Source organism: Lissotriton helveticus, chromosome 12 (genome assembly GCF_964261635.1).
Source record: "Lissotriton helveticus chromosome 12, aLisHel1.1, whole genome shotgun sequence".
Lineage (NCBI taxonomy): Eukaryota > Metazoa > Chordata > Amphibia > Caudata > Salamandridae > Lissotriton > Lissotriton helveticus.
Window position 1 is genome coordinate 68072343 of NC_136073.1, and position 16318 is coordinate 68088660.

General features: G+C 48.7%; 1 protein-coding gene across 1 annotated transcript in view; it reads left to right on the top strand.

Annotated features, from left to right (window-relative positions):
• The window catches only part of TNFSF12 (TNF superfamily member 12), a 276992-nt gene that overhangs the window by 202791 nt on the left and 57883 nt on the right, over window positions 1–16318 (top strand). The window contains exon 3 of the mRNA XM_078668522.1: window positions 13682–13735. Coding sequence (XP_078524648.1) covers window positions 13682–13735 — 54 coding nt within the window. The remainder of the gene's footprint in view (window positions 1–13681; window positions 13736–16318) is intronic.

Sequence of the window (16318 nt, forward strand, 5' to 3'; positions counted from 1 at the left end):
GGGACTACACTCTTGTCCTTTAGGGTGAGACTCCACTCTTGTCCTTTAGTGGGAGACTCCACTCTTATCCTTAAGTGGGAGACTCCACTCTTGTCCTTTAGGGTGAGACTCCACTCTTATCCTTAAGTGGGAGACTCCACTCTTGTCCTTTAGGGGGAGACTCCACTCTTGTCCTTTAGGGGGAGACTCCACTTTTGTCCTATAGTGGGAGACACCTCTCTTTTCCTTTAGGGTGAGACTCCACTCTTGTCCTTTAGTGGGAGACTCCACTCTTGTCCTTTAGGGGGATACTCCACTCTTGTCCTTTAGTGAGAGAATACACCCTTGTCCTTTAGGGGGAGATTCCACTCTTATCCTTTAGGGGGAGACTTCACTCTTATCCTTTAGTGAGAGAATACACTCTTGTCCTTTAGTGGGAGAAAACACTCTTGTCCTTTAGTGGGAGAATACACGCTTGTCCTTTAGTGAGAGAATACACCCTTGTCCTTTAGGGGAAGATTCCACTCTTATCCTTTAGGGGGAGACTTCACTCTTATCCTTTAGTGAGAGAATACACTCTTGTCCTTTAGTGGGAGAATACACTCTTGTCCTTTAGTGGGAGAATACACTCTTGTCCTTTAGTGAGAGAATACACCCGTGTCCTTTAGGGGGAGATTCCACTCTTTTTTTATTTTTTTTTTAAACCTTTATTGTACAGAAGGCGCGCACAGATACGGGCCTACAACCCACCTGGCCGGCCACCACAATAAAGAGACATACGAGGCAATACAGGAGAAACAACAGGATTTCTAAAAGCTCATATGAAAGGCAAATGCAACAAGTCTTTGAGTCGCCATCATGGACAGGATAAAAGTAGGTTAATTTTATAATAGAAAAAAAGGGTGTCACAGGATAATGACAATCTGCAAAGTCCAGAGGGCCGTGGTGGGCCGTGAGCAAGCCGAAGTCTCGAATACAGGAAAAGACCAACAGAACAATACATTTTGGCAAAGGCAGAACGTGAGTCCCACATCAAGAACAAGCACCATCGCTGCTCAGCACCCACCCACCACTACCAGGGCACATAATAATAAAACAACGAAAAATACGCATACAAAACTAAAAGCCCTCCGTTACAACAACCCAAGGGAGGAAAAGAAAATGGGGTGGGGAAAGGGAAAAAAGGGGAGGAAGAGGACATCAAAAAAGGGGAGGGGGAAAGTGAGGGCGCAGCGTCAGTGCACGCTCCCCACGGCTAACAAAGCACCCAATACTACTTCGGCACATGGAACTAGTGGCAACAGGAGAAATGAATGCGTAGTAAACCGTGACAGCAGACATACCAAAAGGGCCATGCCAGCACAAACACCCCGGGGGGCTACGTGCCGACACCGCGCCACGAAATTAGGGGATACATAAGAGCCATAGAACCAAAAAGAGGAACAGGGAAAAATACAATAAACAGACCCCCCCACCACCCCGCACTGCCCACCCTGCACCCCTGCAGAAGGCTATGGCCTACCCCCCAGCAGCGTGCCTGTCGCCCTAATTAGAACCCGAAATATAGAGAAATATAAGAAAGAAAGAATCACTTAGAATAAAAAGGGGGGGAAGGGAAAAAGGGAAAAACAGCGGGAGAGGAGCCACATAATCAAAACCCCTTCAGCTCCCACCCCCCCGCCCGAAAATACTCATAGCCCACGGGAAGATAATAAACACACGGATAAGCACCAGGAACATAAAGACGTATCAAACATAATCATACAATTATGAACGGATCACCCAACCATACCACAAAATAACAGTCCACAGAGGCGAGATCATCTCAACCCTGTCCTCGTTTTTCGGAAACTGTAATCGTCCAGCGCACCAGGAACCAGATCACATAAAACAGGAGGTGAATAACAGGGAGTCGAATCAAAAAGACACTCAAGTTGTAGCGATCGTGACCCGGATGATCCAGAAAGTACAGTAACCATTTCAGGGAAAGCAGGCAAAGTTCCGATGAGAATACGGAGAAAGCCGGTCCAGCGGCACCGTCACAGGATCGTCGTACGGCCATGTGAGGCAAAAGAGGAAAAGGAGACCCATCGAGGTCGGTCCAGACGGGATCCAGCCGGGGAACCTCCGGAGCAGAAGGAGGCACAGGACGAAGAAGGGCAGCGGACCCCCGTACATCCACACCAACAGCAGCCTCCAGGTCCACGACCCCAAGGAAAGTTCCAGCAGCACACAACAGAGATGAAGCCGCACAAACCGAGGGGGGTCCGGCAGACCCAACAAAGGGACCCCCCTCCAGGATAGCGGTCGGTGTGGTCATGGGTGCCCCCCAGGAGCGCAGGGCGGCGAGGATGTCGCAAAGCGTAGGCTCACCTTTACAGTATTCAGCAAACGTGCCGCGCGGCGGACCCGCGTCGCCGGTCCCCGCAAGGCCGAGAACCATGGGGCCGGCCGCCATCTTAGAAGCCCGGCGGGGCCGCTGCGAACACCGACCCCCGCCCGGATATCAGCGGGGCAAAACAGGACACCGGCAACCACCAGCAGAAGTGCCACCAGGGCAGGAAGGGGAGCCACCAGAAGAAGGCGATGCGCCGGCACCCCACACGCCGCCGGCACCGTTCTCCGAGTCCGGGCGGAGGAACTCAAAATGGCCGGGCCGGAGAACAAAGGGGAGACGAGCCAGATGTACGGTTAACCCCGTCCACGGAAGTCAGCTCCCCAACACCAGGCCGCAGGATCGCCGGACCAGGCCCGGGAGGCCGCAATCGGTCTATTAGCACAGCGGCCCCTCCGACCGACTCCACACCACCACCAAGGGCCGGCCACCGCGCCCCGTCCAGCCCGGGCGCCGCCAAGGAGTGCCAGGCCCGGCCGCTCCGGAGGCCCCGAAGCAGACAGGGGCGTAACTCAGGATCCGTGACACCCAGGAATCACCGGAGCAAACGGTAAGTGCCTGTGAGTTATCGTCGTTCCACTGCACATCGTGGAATACTTCCCGGGGCAGGATAAAGTACAGGATATTTGTTGCAGACAGGAGAGTGATCGGAGCCGAGCTAAAACGCGGCCATCTCGGACGCGAGCTTGGCTCCTCCCCGGAGATTCCACTCTTGTCCTTTAGGGGGAGACTTCACTCTTGTCCTTTTGGGGGAGCCTCCACTCTTGTCCTTTAGGGGGAGACTTCACTCTTATCCTTTAGTGGGAGAATACACTCTTGTCCATTAGGTTGAGACTCCACTCTTGTCCTTTAGTGGGAGACTCCACTCTTGTCCTTTAGTGGGGACTATACTCTTGTCCTTTAGTGGGAGAATACACCCTTGTCCTTTAGGGGGAGATCCCCCTCTTGTCCTTTAGGGAGATACTACACTCTTGTCATTTAGGGGGAGACTCCACTCTTGTCCTTTAGGGGAAGACTCCACTCTTGTCCTTAGGGGGAGACTCCACTCTTGTCCTTTAGGGGGAGACTCCCCTCTTGTCCTTTAGGGGGAGACTCCACTCTTGTTCTTTAGTGGGAGAATACATTCTTGTCCTTTAGAGAGAGACAACACTCTTGTCCTTTAGGGGGAGAATACAACTTTGTCCTTTAGGGAGAGACTACACTCTTGTCCTTTTGGGGGAGCCTCCACTCCTGTCCTTTAGGGGGAGACTACACTCTTGTCCTTTAGGGGGAGACTCCACTCTTGTCCTTTAGGGAGATACTACACTCTTGTCCTTTAGGGGGAGACTCCACTCTTGTCCTTTAGGGGAGACTCCACTCTTGTCCTTTAGGGGGAGACTCCACTCTTGTACTTTAGGGGGAGACTCCACTCTTGTCCTTTAGGGGGAGATCCCACTCTTGTCCTTTAGGGAGATACTACACTCTTGTCATTTAGGGGGAGACTCCACTCTTGTCCTTTAGGGGAAGACTCCACTCTTGTCCTTAGGGGGAGACTCCACTCTTGTCCTTTAGGGGGAGACTCCACTCTTGTCCTTTAGGGGGAGACTCCCCTCTTGTCCTTTAGGGGGAGACTCCACTCTTGTTCTTTAGTGGGAGAATACATCCTTGTCCTTTAGAGAGAGACAACACTCTTGTCCTTTAGGGGGAGAATACAACTTTGTCCTTTAGGGAGAGGCTACACTCTTGTCCTTTTGGGGGAGCCTCCACTCCTGTCCTTTAGGGGGAGACTACACTCTTGTCCTTTAGGGGGAGACTCCACTCTTGTCCTTTAGGGAGATACTACACTCTTGTCCTTTAGGGGGAGACTCCACTCTTGTCCTTTAGGGGGAGACTCCACTCTTGTCCTTTAGGGGGAGACTCCCCTCTTGTACTTTAGGGGGAGACTCCACTCTTGTCCTTTAAGGGGAGACTCCACTCTTGTTCTTTAGTGGGAGAATACACCCTTGTCCTTTAGAGAGAGACAACACTCTTGTCCTTTAGGGGGAGACTACACTCTTGTCCTTTTGGGGAGGCTCCACTCTTGTCCTTTAGGGGGAGACTACACTCTTGTCCTTTAGGGGGAGACTCCACTCTTGTCCTTTAGGGAGATACTACACTCTTGTCCTTTAGGGGGATACTACACTCTTGTCCTTTAGGGGGAGACTCCACTCTTGCCCTTTAGGGGGAGACTCCACCCTTGTCCTATAGTGGGAGACACCTATCTTTCCCTTTTGGGGGAGCCTCCACTCTTGTCCTTTAGGGGGAGACTTCACTCTTATCCTTTAGTGGGAGAATACACTCTTGTCCTTTAGGGTGAGACTCCACTCTTGTCCTTTAGTGGGAGACTCTACTCTTGTCCTTTAGTGGGGACTACACTCTTGTCCTTTAGGGTGAGACTCCACTCTTGTCCTTTAGTGGGAGACTCCACTCTTGTCCTTTAGGGGGAGACTCCACTCTTGTCCTTCAGTGGGAGAATACGCTCTTGTCCTTTAGGTGGAGACTCCACTCTTGTCCTTCAGTGGGAGAATACGCTCTTGTCCTTTTGGGGGAGCCTCCACTCTTGTCCTTTAGGGGGAGACTTCACTCTTATCCTTTAGTGGGAGAATACACTCTTGTCCTTTAGGGTGAGACTCCACTCTTGTCCTTTAGTGGGAGACTCCACTCTTGTCCTTTAGTGGGGACTATACTCTTGTCCTTTAGGGAGATACTACACTCTTGTCCTTTAGGGTGAGACTCCACTCTTGTCCTTTAGTGGGGACTACACTCTTGTCCTTTAGGGTGAGACTCCACTCTTGTCCTTTAGTGGGAGACTCCACTCTTATCCTTAAGTGGGAGACTCCACTCTTGTCCTTTAGGGTGAGACTCCACTCTTGTCCTTAAGTGGGAGACTCCACTCTTGTCCTTTAGTGGGAGACTTCTATCTTGCCCTTTAGGGGGAGACTCCACTCTTGTCCTTCAGTGGGAGAATACGCTCTTGTCCTTTTGGGGGAGCCTCCACTCTTATCCTTTAGTGAGAGAATACACCCTTGTCCTTTAGGGGGAGATTCCACTCTTGTCCTTTAGGGTGAGACTCCACTGTTGTCCTTTAGTGGGAGAATACACTCTTGTCCTTTAGTGGGAGAATACACTCTTGTCCTTTAGTGGGAGAATACACTCTTGTCCTTTAGTGAGAGAATACACCCTTGTCCTTTAGGGGGAGATTCCACTCTTATCCTTTAGGGGGAGACTTCACTCTTATCCTTTAGTGAGAGAATACACTCTTGTCCTTTATTGGGAGAATACACTCTTGTCCTTTAGTGGGAGAATACACTCTTGTCCTTTAGTGAGAGAATACACCCGTGTCCTTTAGGGGGAGATTCCACTCTTGTCCTTTAGGGTGAGACTCCACTCTTGTCCTCTGGTTGGAGAATACACTCTTGTTCTTTAGTGGGAGAATACACTCTTGTCCTTTAGTGGGACAATACACTCTTGTCCTTTAGTGGGGAATACACTCTTGCAGCAGGTGATGCCCTCAACTGGTGTGTCACCTACTGCTATTTATTCCATCCTCATGGACGCGCTAGACGTCATACCATGAGAAGCACTCCTACCTTCACCCATCGTAATAGTCACTGAGGGTTCACAGTGTTGTGTGATATATTTGAGATTGGTCCTTGTATTACACAGCATCATAGGATCGGCGTAGGGTGGTGAGGGATGGTGTGGTGTGGTGAGGGATGGTGTGGTGTGGTGTGTTGTCCAGTACTGGAGGTGTGATGTACTGGATGGTCTGTTATTTAATGGCGGGATGTAGCGTGATGCGATTTAGCATGGTGGGTGTTCAGTGGGTTTACAGAATGATGCAAGATGGTATTTAGTGTTGTTCTGATGTGGAGTATTAGTATTTTTTGTGATGACAGTTTTATGGTTTGTAAATAGGTATGAAGTGTTGCAGTTTGGTATAGTGTTTTACTGTTTAGTGTACCACAAGTTGTATGGAAGGTAGGACGTTGCGTGCAGTGGTGGAGTGATGCACAACAGTGAAAGGTGTCAAGAGGGTTTGAGTGATTTGGCCTGCTGTGGTGTTCGATGTGAATAGTGCCATGGATTAGTCTTGTGTTGTGCCATTTGTGTTGTAGTGTGTGTAATGGGGTGTTGTAGGGTTGTATGATATAGTGTGGTATTAGATTGTGTCACACTGTGCAGTGTGATGTATTGCAATATGAAGAAGTGAGACAAAGCTTATGTGTGGAGTCTTAGATATTGCATTCTCTGGTGTGCAGTGTAGCACGGTGGTAGATTTGTTAAGTATCACTAAGAGGTGGTTTGGTATGATTTATGCTGTAACTGCATACTATGTTGCAGTGAACAGTTTTGTTTTGTGATGTGGGATATTATCATTGCGTGGTGAGTACTGGCACTATTCATGTTGTGGTATGGTGTGTTGTGTAGTGTGGCCTTGAGGGCAGGGGTGATGTGGTCACATCTGCTCAAGTTTAGAACTCACCCACCTGTAGCATTCTGGATCCATTGTAATCTTCTGATTGGGTGTTTTGGGAGCCCACTAGGAGGCCCATTGGCTCAGTCGTGGTGTGACAAGACTAGAGCTCTGTAGGCCAGAACCCTGTGGGAGAGTTCCAAGCATGGAAAGATCCTACCGGGGATTTTTGTAGTGAAGCATGCTCATTTGACCACTTGGTTAACTGGCAGTTGGATTGAGGCATTCAAGTCAGTCAAGTCATAAGATTTGTATAGCGCACTACATACCCAGAGGGTTTCAAGGCGCTTAGGAAGGGGAGGAGGATCATTTGTCAAATATCCACGTTTTAAGCTGCTTTCTAAACGCTAGGTGATTCTGGGTGAGGCGAAGGTAAGCGGGGAGTGAGTTCCATGTTTTGGCAGCCAGGTATGAGAAGGATCTGCCTCCCATGGTGGTCTTGTTGATGCGAGGTACAGTGGCGAGGGCTTGGCTGGAAGAGCGAAGTTGGCGGGAGGGGGTGTAGAAGGACAGTCGGGAGTTGAGGCTATCTGGTCCGATGTCGTAGAGTGATTTGTGTGCGTGGGTGAGCAGTCGGAAAGTGATCCTCTTATTGACGGGTAGCCAGTGGAGGTCTTTAAGGTGACCAGAGATGTGTTCGTTGCGTGGGATGTCTAATATGAGCCTGGCTGAGGCGTTTTGGATTCGTTGTAGTTTCTTCTGGAGTTTAGCGGTGGTACCTGCGTAGAGGGTGTTTCCGTAGTCCAGTCGGCTCGTGACTAGAGCGTGGGTGACTGTTTTCCTTGTTTCGGAGGGGATCCAGCGAAATGTTTTTCTGAGCATGCGAAGAATGTTAAAGCAGGAAGAGGATACGGCGTTGACTTGTCTGTTCATTGAGAGTGAAGAATCCAGGATGACGCCAAGGTTCCGTGCGTGGTCTGTCGGGATGGGTGCTTTTCCGAGGGCTTCCGGCCACCAGGAGTCGTCCCATGCAGAGGGGGATGTACCTAAGATGAGGACTTCTGTTTTGTCTGAGTTCAGTTTCAGACGGCTTTGTTTCATCCATTCGGCGACTTCTTTCATTCCTTCGTGTAAGTTAGTTTTGGCGGTGCTGGGGTCCTTGGTGAGAGAAAGGATCAGTTGAGTGTCATCCGCGTAAGAGATGATGTTGAGGTTGTGTTGGCGGGCGATTGCCGCGAGGGGGCTCATGTATACGTTGAAGAGGGTGGGACTGAGTGAGGATCCTTGAGGTACACCGCAGATGACTTCAGTGGCCTCTGACTTGAATGGTGGGAGGCGGACTCTCTGGGTTCTTCCGGTGAGGAATGAGGTGATCCATTCCAGTGCTTTTCCTTGGATTCCGATGTTTCTGAGGCGTTGTAAAAGGGTGCTGTGGCAGACTGTGTCGAAGGCTGCAGAGAGGTCGAGGAGGATGAGGGCGACTGTGTCTCCATTGTCCAGTAGAGTTCGAATGTCGTCTGTTGCTGCGATGAGGGCGGTCTCAGTGCTGTGTTTGGCTCGGAAGCCAGATTGTGAGGGGTCGAGTGATTTGTTGGCTTCGAGGAAGGCTGCGAGCTGGTTGTTGACGGCTTTCTCGATGACTTTGGCCGGGAATGGAAGAAGCGAGATGGGGCGGTAGTTTTTGAGTTCGGTGGGGTCTGCTGTTGGTTTTTTCAGAAGGGCGGTGAGTTCAGCGTGTTTCCAGTCTTCTGGGAAGGTAGCGGAGTTGAAGGAGCAGTTGATGACGTCTCGGAGGTGCGGAGCTATAACGGAGTCTGCTTTGTTGAAGATGTGGTGAGGGCATGGGTCTGTGGGGGATCCGGAGTGGATGGAATTCATCAGGCGGATGGTGTCCTCAGTGGAGATTGGGTTCCAGGTGTTGAGGGTGTTTACGGGGGGAAGATGGTCAGCAGATGGTAGGGTGGGTTGGCTTCCGGATTGGTTGTCGAAGCTGTTGTGGATGTCAGCAATCTTGTTGTGGAAAAAAGAGGCTAGGGAGTCGCAGAGGGTTTGAGAGGGGGTGATGTCGTTGGAGTTGGCCGAGGGGTTGGAAAATTCCTTGACGATGTTGAAAAGTTCCTTGCTGTTGTGGGCGTTGTTGTCAAGTCGATCCTTGAATGCTGTTTTCTTGGCTTTACGGATAAGTTGGTGGTGAGTACGGGTGGCGCTTTTGAAGGCGTCCTTGTTGCTGGCGGATGGGTCTTTTTTCCAGGCCTTTTCAAGGGAGCGGCACAGTTTCTTGGACTTCTTGAGATCCTCGTTGAACCATGAGGCCTTCTTGTTTCCAAGTTTGTGTTGACGTTTTTTCAGTGGTGCTAAGGTGTCGGCGGTGTTGGATAACCAAAGGGTGAGGTTGGAGGCGGCTTCGTTGGCGTTAGAAGAAAGGGCTGGGGAGGTTCGAAGGAGCGATGTGGAGATCTGATCCGTGGTGATTTTGTTCCAGTTTCTTTGTAGAGTTGGTTGGGGGTGGATGATGGGTTTCGGCTTGTTGTAGGTGAAGTGAACGCAGCTGTGGTCAGTCCAGGGGAGATCCGTAGTGTGGCTGAAGGAGACATGGTTGCTGGAGGTGAAGATGGGGTCGAGTGTGTGACCTGCGATGTGGGTGGGGGAAGTGACCAGTTGTTTAAGTCCGAGGTTGGCGAGGTTGTCTAAGAGGGTGGCGGTGTTGCGGTCGTTGAACTTTTCAAGGTGAAAGTTGAGGTCTCCCAGAAGGATGTAGTCTTTGGAGGGGAGCGCGTGTGGGGTGATGAAATCCGTGATGTCTTCACTGAATTTTGCGCGGGGTCCTGGTGGTCTGTAGAGGAGTGTGCCTCTAAGAGTTGTCTTGGGATCGATGTGGATCTGGAAGTGAAGGTGTTCGGAGTTAGTGAGGTTGGCGTCGGAGCTGGTGGAGATGCGGATGGATTTCTTATGGACGATAGCGATTCCTCCTCCAGTATGGTCGGTGCGGTCCTTGCGTGTGATCTTATAGTCATCAGGGATAGCGATGGCGATGTCAGGTGCGGAGGAAGCGTTCATCCATGTTTCCGTTAGGAAGGCGACGTCTGGAGAGACGGTGTCTAGTAGATTCCATAGGTCAATGGCGTGTCTGTGGACCGAGCGGGTGTTGAGAAGGATGCAGTGTAGGTGGTTGGGGTCGGGAATCTGTGGTGTGGTCGTAGCGGAGATGTTGTCGGTGCCGCTGAATTTGCAGGAGAAGCAGGAGAACGGTCCATGGGTGAGTCCGGGAGCGGCTTGGACGCAGTTGGGGGCGCGACCTGGATTAAGGGCTAGGAGGGTGGCGGCATCGTAGGTAACGCGGGGGGGCTGGGCAGCGCGAGGGGCAGGGGCTATGGCGCTGGGCGCGGTCCAGGCGCGGACGGGCGTAGACGGGCTTACCTTTGGCGCACCTTCGGCGCGGTTTGGGCGCGGTCGCTGCGCGTGAACGCTGCGCGCGGGAACTACTGTCATATATGGATAGTGGAAGGGGAGGGGCGAGGGCGGTTCAGCTGGGAGGCGGGTCGGGCTCACGAGGGCTACAATAACAAACAAAATGGAGGCGGGGGGGAGCACAGCCGAGCGCTGATGGAAAGCGCGCTAAACAAGGTGAAAACAGCGCTAAATTCCCAATTCTATTGCTAAACAAGCTGAGCGACACACAGGCAGACAGCAGGCAAAGCGATTCAGCACTTTTAAAGCAGTATTAAGCAAGGCAGCAGAAAACGATACCATATGTCTCCAGGGGACACTGGGAGCGACCACCCTGCTCGAGGGAGAGGAGCGAGTCACGCAGTATTCAGGAGGGGAGCGCTGTTTACGGTCAGTGGGAGGGCGGTTCAGCTGGGAGGCGGGTCGGGCTCACGAGGGCTACAATAACAAACAAAATGGAGGCGGGGGGGAGCACAGCCGAGCGCTGTAGGAAAGCGCGCTAAACAAGGTGAAAACAGCGCTAAATTCCCAATTCTATTGCTAAACAAGCTGAGCGACACACAGGCAGACAGCAGGCAAAGCGATTCAGCACTTTTAAAGCAGTATTAAGCAAGGCAGCAGAAAACGATACCATATGTCTCCAGGGGACACTGGGAGCGACCACCCTGCTCGAGGGAGAGGAGCGAGGCATTGGAACCTAAGATCATGCCTTCTGTACCTGTTTATGGGTTCTTTGATGAGGTCCGCGTTCAACAGGCCAAATGGGGGCAGGGCATGTTTTTGCCACATTAATCAGATGAGGATCACTATTAACCCCTTCCATGCTGCCGTCAGCCATTGGCCGACGGCAACGCTACCTCGCTGGTGCGGCCGTTGGCCAATGGCCGACGCGGCCTCGTCCGTTTTGCGGAAGTGGCGCACTTCCGCAAAATCACGGGCGCATGGAAGGGGTTAATGGGGAGTTGAGCTTCAGGTGATTCTGTTGCATCCAAATGTACACTGTGCGTAAAACTTGGCTAAATCCAGGTGTGTCCTGGTCTGATGGCTTTTCCAGCTTTAGGATGATCTGTGTGTCGTCAGTGTAGCTGTAGCAGGTAAGCTGGAAAGTTTGATTTCCTAGACTAGGGACAGATACACATTAAATAGCAAGTGGGCGATGCTACAGCCTCCCGGGACACTTACCTGTTTGGTGAATGCTGAAGCACAGAAAGGGTGGCAGTTTGGACTCCAAAGTATATATGAATCTAGTGAATATTTCCAGTGATACTTATCCTTGGGGGCAGTAACTGATGGAGTAAAATGCTGACAACAGGTCAAGAAGGAGGTGGGATGCTATGACATTCATCTGCTGTGTTTGTTAAGTAATATCAGATTACAATTAACAGATTCACTGTCTTTTCCTGGGTGGAATTTATCCGCTTGTCAGAAAGGAGATTGTTTTGTTCCAGGAAATCAGAGATTTGAATGAAAGCTGCATATTTAATGAGTTTGCCCAAGAGTGGTCAATGTGCTATTGGCCCATGGTTGGGTCAGATTCATCTAGTCATTTATTTGATTAGTGGAGAGAGATGTTAGTTTATGGGTTAATGGTTGCAGTGGCCAGAATTCCTACAGGCGATGTTATAAGGACGGGGCATCTGATAAGTTAGCAATAGAAATAAGTTTGATTAGTTCAATCTTTTCTTTTATAGGCAGTTAATTGAATGTGGAGTATTTGAGTTGGAACTTGAAATTTGTATGAAAGAATTATCATCAATTGTTTTTGATCAAAAATGAGACTTCAGGGTTTTAGCTTTTTCAATAAAATTACCTGCCAGCAACTTTTTAGAGGGCACTGAGAATATTTCTTCTGGTTTGAATTCCAGATCTGGTTGGGGAATTTGCAGATGGTTTTAACACTCTCCTTAGTTTAATATTACATTTCCAAAATCTGGTATCAGTAGTGACTTCTCTTGACTTTCTTGATGTTTGCTTGACCTATTCTGTGCTAACTCTGTGGTTGTTTTTTCACATTATTATTGAGTCTTTCTTCATTGCTTTCATTGGTTATAGTTATGTATTTCATAATTGTATGCTGGGTTGAGCCAGCCCACGTTCAATGAGTTCCATGAGCCATTGATGGAATCTCTTAAAAACCTCTGAGAGCCTTTGGTAGAATTTATTACCAGTCATCAGAGGGTCCAGCGGTCGTGTTGCATGCAGACGGTACTTACCCGCAAACGCTTGTGGGAAGAGTTTGCCATGATTCGGTCAGTGTACTTGTGTAGGAGGCCATTGAGAAGAGGATGTGATGGAAGGTTAAGTTGAAGATGTGATGATCACTCCAGGTGGTAAGTATATTTGCTGTCACTGAGCTAAGTCCATTTAGGTCTATGTTTGTGTTGCGTATGTTGCCAGCGGAGCAAATTGCCCCAGTGCCTAGCTATTGGAAGTCAGGAACTTCAAGGTTAGAGATGTGGTGTCGGAAACTTCAGACTTGTCAAACTTAGTTTTGAGGTCACCCAAGATGACAAGATTTGGGTGGTACATTCTAAAGTATGAAAAAGTACCCAGCAAGCATCTGGGAAAGCACTGGTGCGAGGGAGTGTTTGGGATGAGCAGAGAAAGTTGGGTGAGGTGAGCAGAGTACAAGTAAAGACTCTCACTCCAATGTTCTCGTGTGATAGCTCAGTCAGTTAAGGCACTTCCTCCTGAAATATTTGCTCAATCTGCAAGTCCCAGGCTCCAGTCTCAACAGGGGCCCCTAACTTTAATCTTTTCAAGGTCAATAAAATAAGTACAAGTTAGTTTGGGTCTATTATACACTCAAGGCAGAATTGGGTGCCATTAATAGTAATTTTTTTAATGAAAATAGAATCACCCTGAATATTATTATTAATAGCATTATTATCGTAATTTTTATTACAGTTCATAATGTTTTATTTAAACGTTTGAAAAATATATTAACAACATTTTTTAACATTCAAATCAGTGACAATCAATATTTAGCCAGGTCAGTTTATAGGACATTCATCAAAGAAGCACATCAGCACGCCATTTTTGTTGCTAATCTTGCTGTATAAATAAGCCTTATTGCCCACTGCTCAGAACATTAACACTGGTTAATGCCCTCTGTAACGGGTGCTATCCACTCTTCTTCGCATGTCCCCCAACTACGGGCTTGAACCACAAGCGGATATGACTTACCCCCACTCATCCCAGATTTTGTCATGTTTATCATGATTATTTGTACAAAACTATTTCATAATTTGTGATAATATTGGCTCGAGCTCGCTGGTAATTCAGAGCATGCTGTCAGCTGATGCTTGTTGGTCCGGTAGCCTCTGTACCTAAAATGAGTCCCGCGAGCTTGTGGGAAACTGAAGGCATGGTATGGTTGCAGAGGCATCACAACAAATCTTTCTGTTTTCTTCTGTTTCCAACAGCCAAGAACAGAAACAACAATCGCAACCGGAAGAATGTCGCTGCCCACTACAAAGGTAAGTGTGCCAATCCGCCGGCAGCCCATGTAGTAGTCATATAGATCCCCCACCCACCGCCATGCCCACATAGAAGGTAGCTCACACCCAAACCACTGCAAAGGTTGCACAGCAGACTCTGATCAGTATGAAGATAAGTTTGCTCACCTCAGGACAGCCCACTGTAGTCCATTAAGAGGGTTTACCCAACTCTGACAATGCAAAACTAAGCCGCTCGACCACTGGCCACCCTGAAGTTCAACCTCTAGCCCTTGACCTCGAAAAAGAGAAGAGCACAACTCACCTCCCTAACAACGGTGAAGGTAACCATTGACCCAATCCTGCAGCCAGACCACTGTAGAAGTAGGGTCAACTGACCTCTAAGACACTAGCTTCCATCCCCATGCGGCCCCAAGTCCCTATGATGCTGACTCCACCGAACCACGAGGGTAGCAAGTCTCTCCACCCTCAGTGGCTAAGAGTGTCAAGTCAAGTCAAATATACTTTTATTTGATTTCGTAAAAAATCATAAAAGGGTGGAAGAACTACTGTGGAACAATATACTTTAAGAATACATTTTAAAAACATGTTATAAAAAAGGCAACTAGGGCATGACCACAAGCGATAAACAACGGTTAAAAGAGATAAAAGTATTGGCAAGTGTATCAGTGCAATTGGAAAATATGTATACAGATTGTTGTTAAGCAACTTGAATTGAATTACTTTTTTTGTCCAGTTCTTTTACCGCGGTTTTCCAGAAATGTATGGCTCTGCAAGACAGTTGAATCGACGACCCTCCGAGACACTTTATGACTGCTGCTCTACATATTCTAACTTGGCTAAGTGGCTGAGAGTGTAGCCCCTGTTGTCAGGGTCACATGTGTCCTGCATGATCTGGCGGACGCTGGGATAATGAAGCGAGCTTGGGATAAGTATCGCCTTTTAGTACCGAGCAATGCAAATATCCTGCTTCGTCACTACAATACACGGCTCACTCACAATAGTAGGAAAAACACCTACTAGCTGTATGTTGGTAGTGTAATCTCTTTGCATTTAGTTTCTGTTTATTTTCAGACTCATTGTGTTAACTTGTTTCTTATAAACCTAGATACATACATGACCATGAACACTACTTAGCAGCTGGTTTGTCGCTGGTCATACCACAGGAGATCATTTTAAAAAGATTTCCCCAAAACCTGAATGTCTCTGTGGCTCCTTTTTTCGAACTGAAAGCACTGTGTATTTAGTCCATCAGCTTTACCGTGACAATTTAAAGAACTCCGGGGCTTAAAGTCTAGCTGTGAACATGTTTTTTTTTGTGTTTTTTTTTTAAAACTTTGTTTATTGGCAGAATAATGGTAGCATACAAAGCAAGTTGTATCTTATACATGTAACATACGCAAGGTAATTGGCGAAGTGCTTACAACTGCAGTATGGTACATAAGGATGCGTTTTTTGGTAAACATTTGAACAACAGAGGCAATCGTCAGTACTTCAGAAAAGTAACTTTGTTAATCGCATTAAAAGTATCAAAAACATGGTACGAAAAGTCTGTACACCAATGTTCGTGGGGTCGGTTCGGCAACAGAAAGACCCTACATAATCATATAGGCGCTAGTGTATTCAAAGGGGCATATCGCAGATCAGCAAGACATAGAAAGTGGGGTGATCTCAAGTGGTGCATACATCATAAGAGGCATTCAATCAAACAGTGCATCAGAAGTTACAACCACACTCCCGAAACCCAGAGCAGCACCTCATCCCTGACAGCCATATCTCTCTACAAAGGGTTGACGGGGTCAGGAGACAACGATACATCCTTATCTCGCATCCACTGAAGGAATGGCTCCCATATGTCCGTAGGGTGGAAGGCAGTCGGCATTAATTCCCAATAATTTCCAAGCTGAGTATGGCCATAAGCCACGTCCGATAGCCAGTCCGCAAACTTGGGTAGGGTTCTGCGCCCCCAGCGAATTGCCACCTGACGTTTGGCATACAGTAACAGAAGGGCATGCAGCTTGCGACATTTAGGTTCCGTGTTAGCCACCCATCCTAATATTCCTAGGAGCGGGATGGCGCATCTGTTCTTTTAAGAATTTGATTAGTTGCATCGAATACTGCCGTCCAGTAATCAAGGAGGGATGGGCAGCTCCAGGCCACATGGAGGAAGGAAGCACCTTCCGCACCACACTTCCAACATTTGTCATCCTCTCTTAGGCCCATTCGGTGGAGAGCAATAGGGGTGCGATAAAATCTATGTAAGAATATAAAGTGGATTAACCGGAGTTTGTACAGCTCCAACAGTTGCTTACAGCAAAAGGACCATTGGTCATCAGTCAGTGGCGGGTCGAGTTCAGCATTCCACAAGTACATAGAAGTAGGCGTTACGAGGGGGGATTGTTCCTGCATCGCATTTTATAAGCGGGATATCAACTTATTCGGGGATGCCCTGGCTAGAATGTTCTGGAGAGCTTGAAGTTGTGGAGGTTCCTCCAGAAATTGATCCCAGAAGGCTTTGCAGGATGATTTCAGTTTGTGATACATGAATCTGTCTGTAAAAGACGGAGCTGGTCCATCTTCAGCCAATTGTATATCGCGGAACAT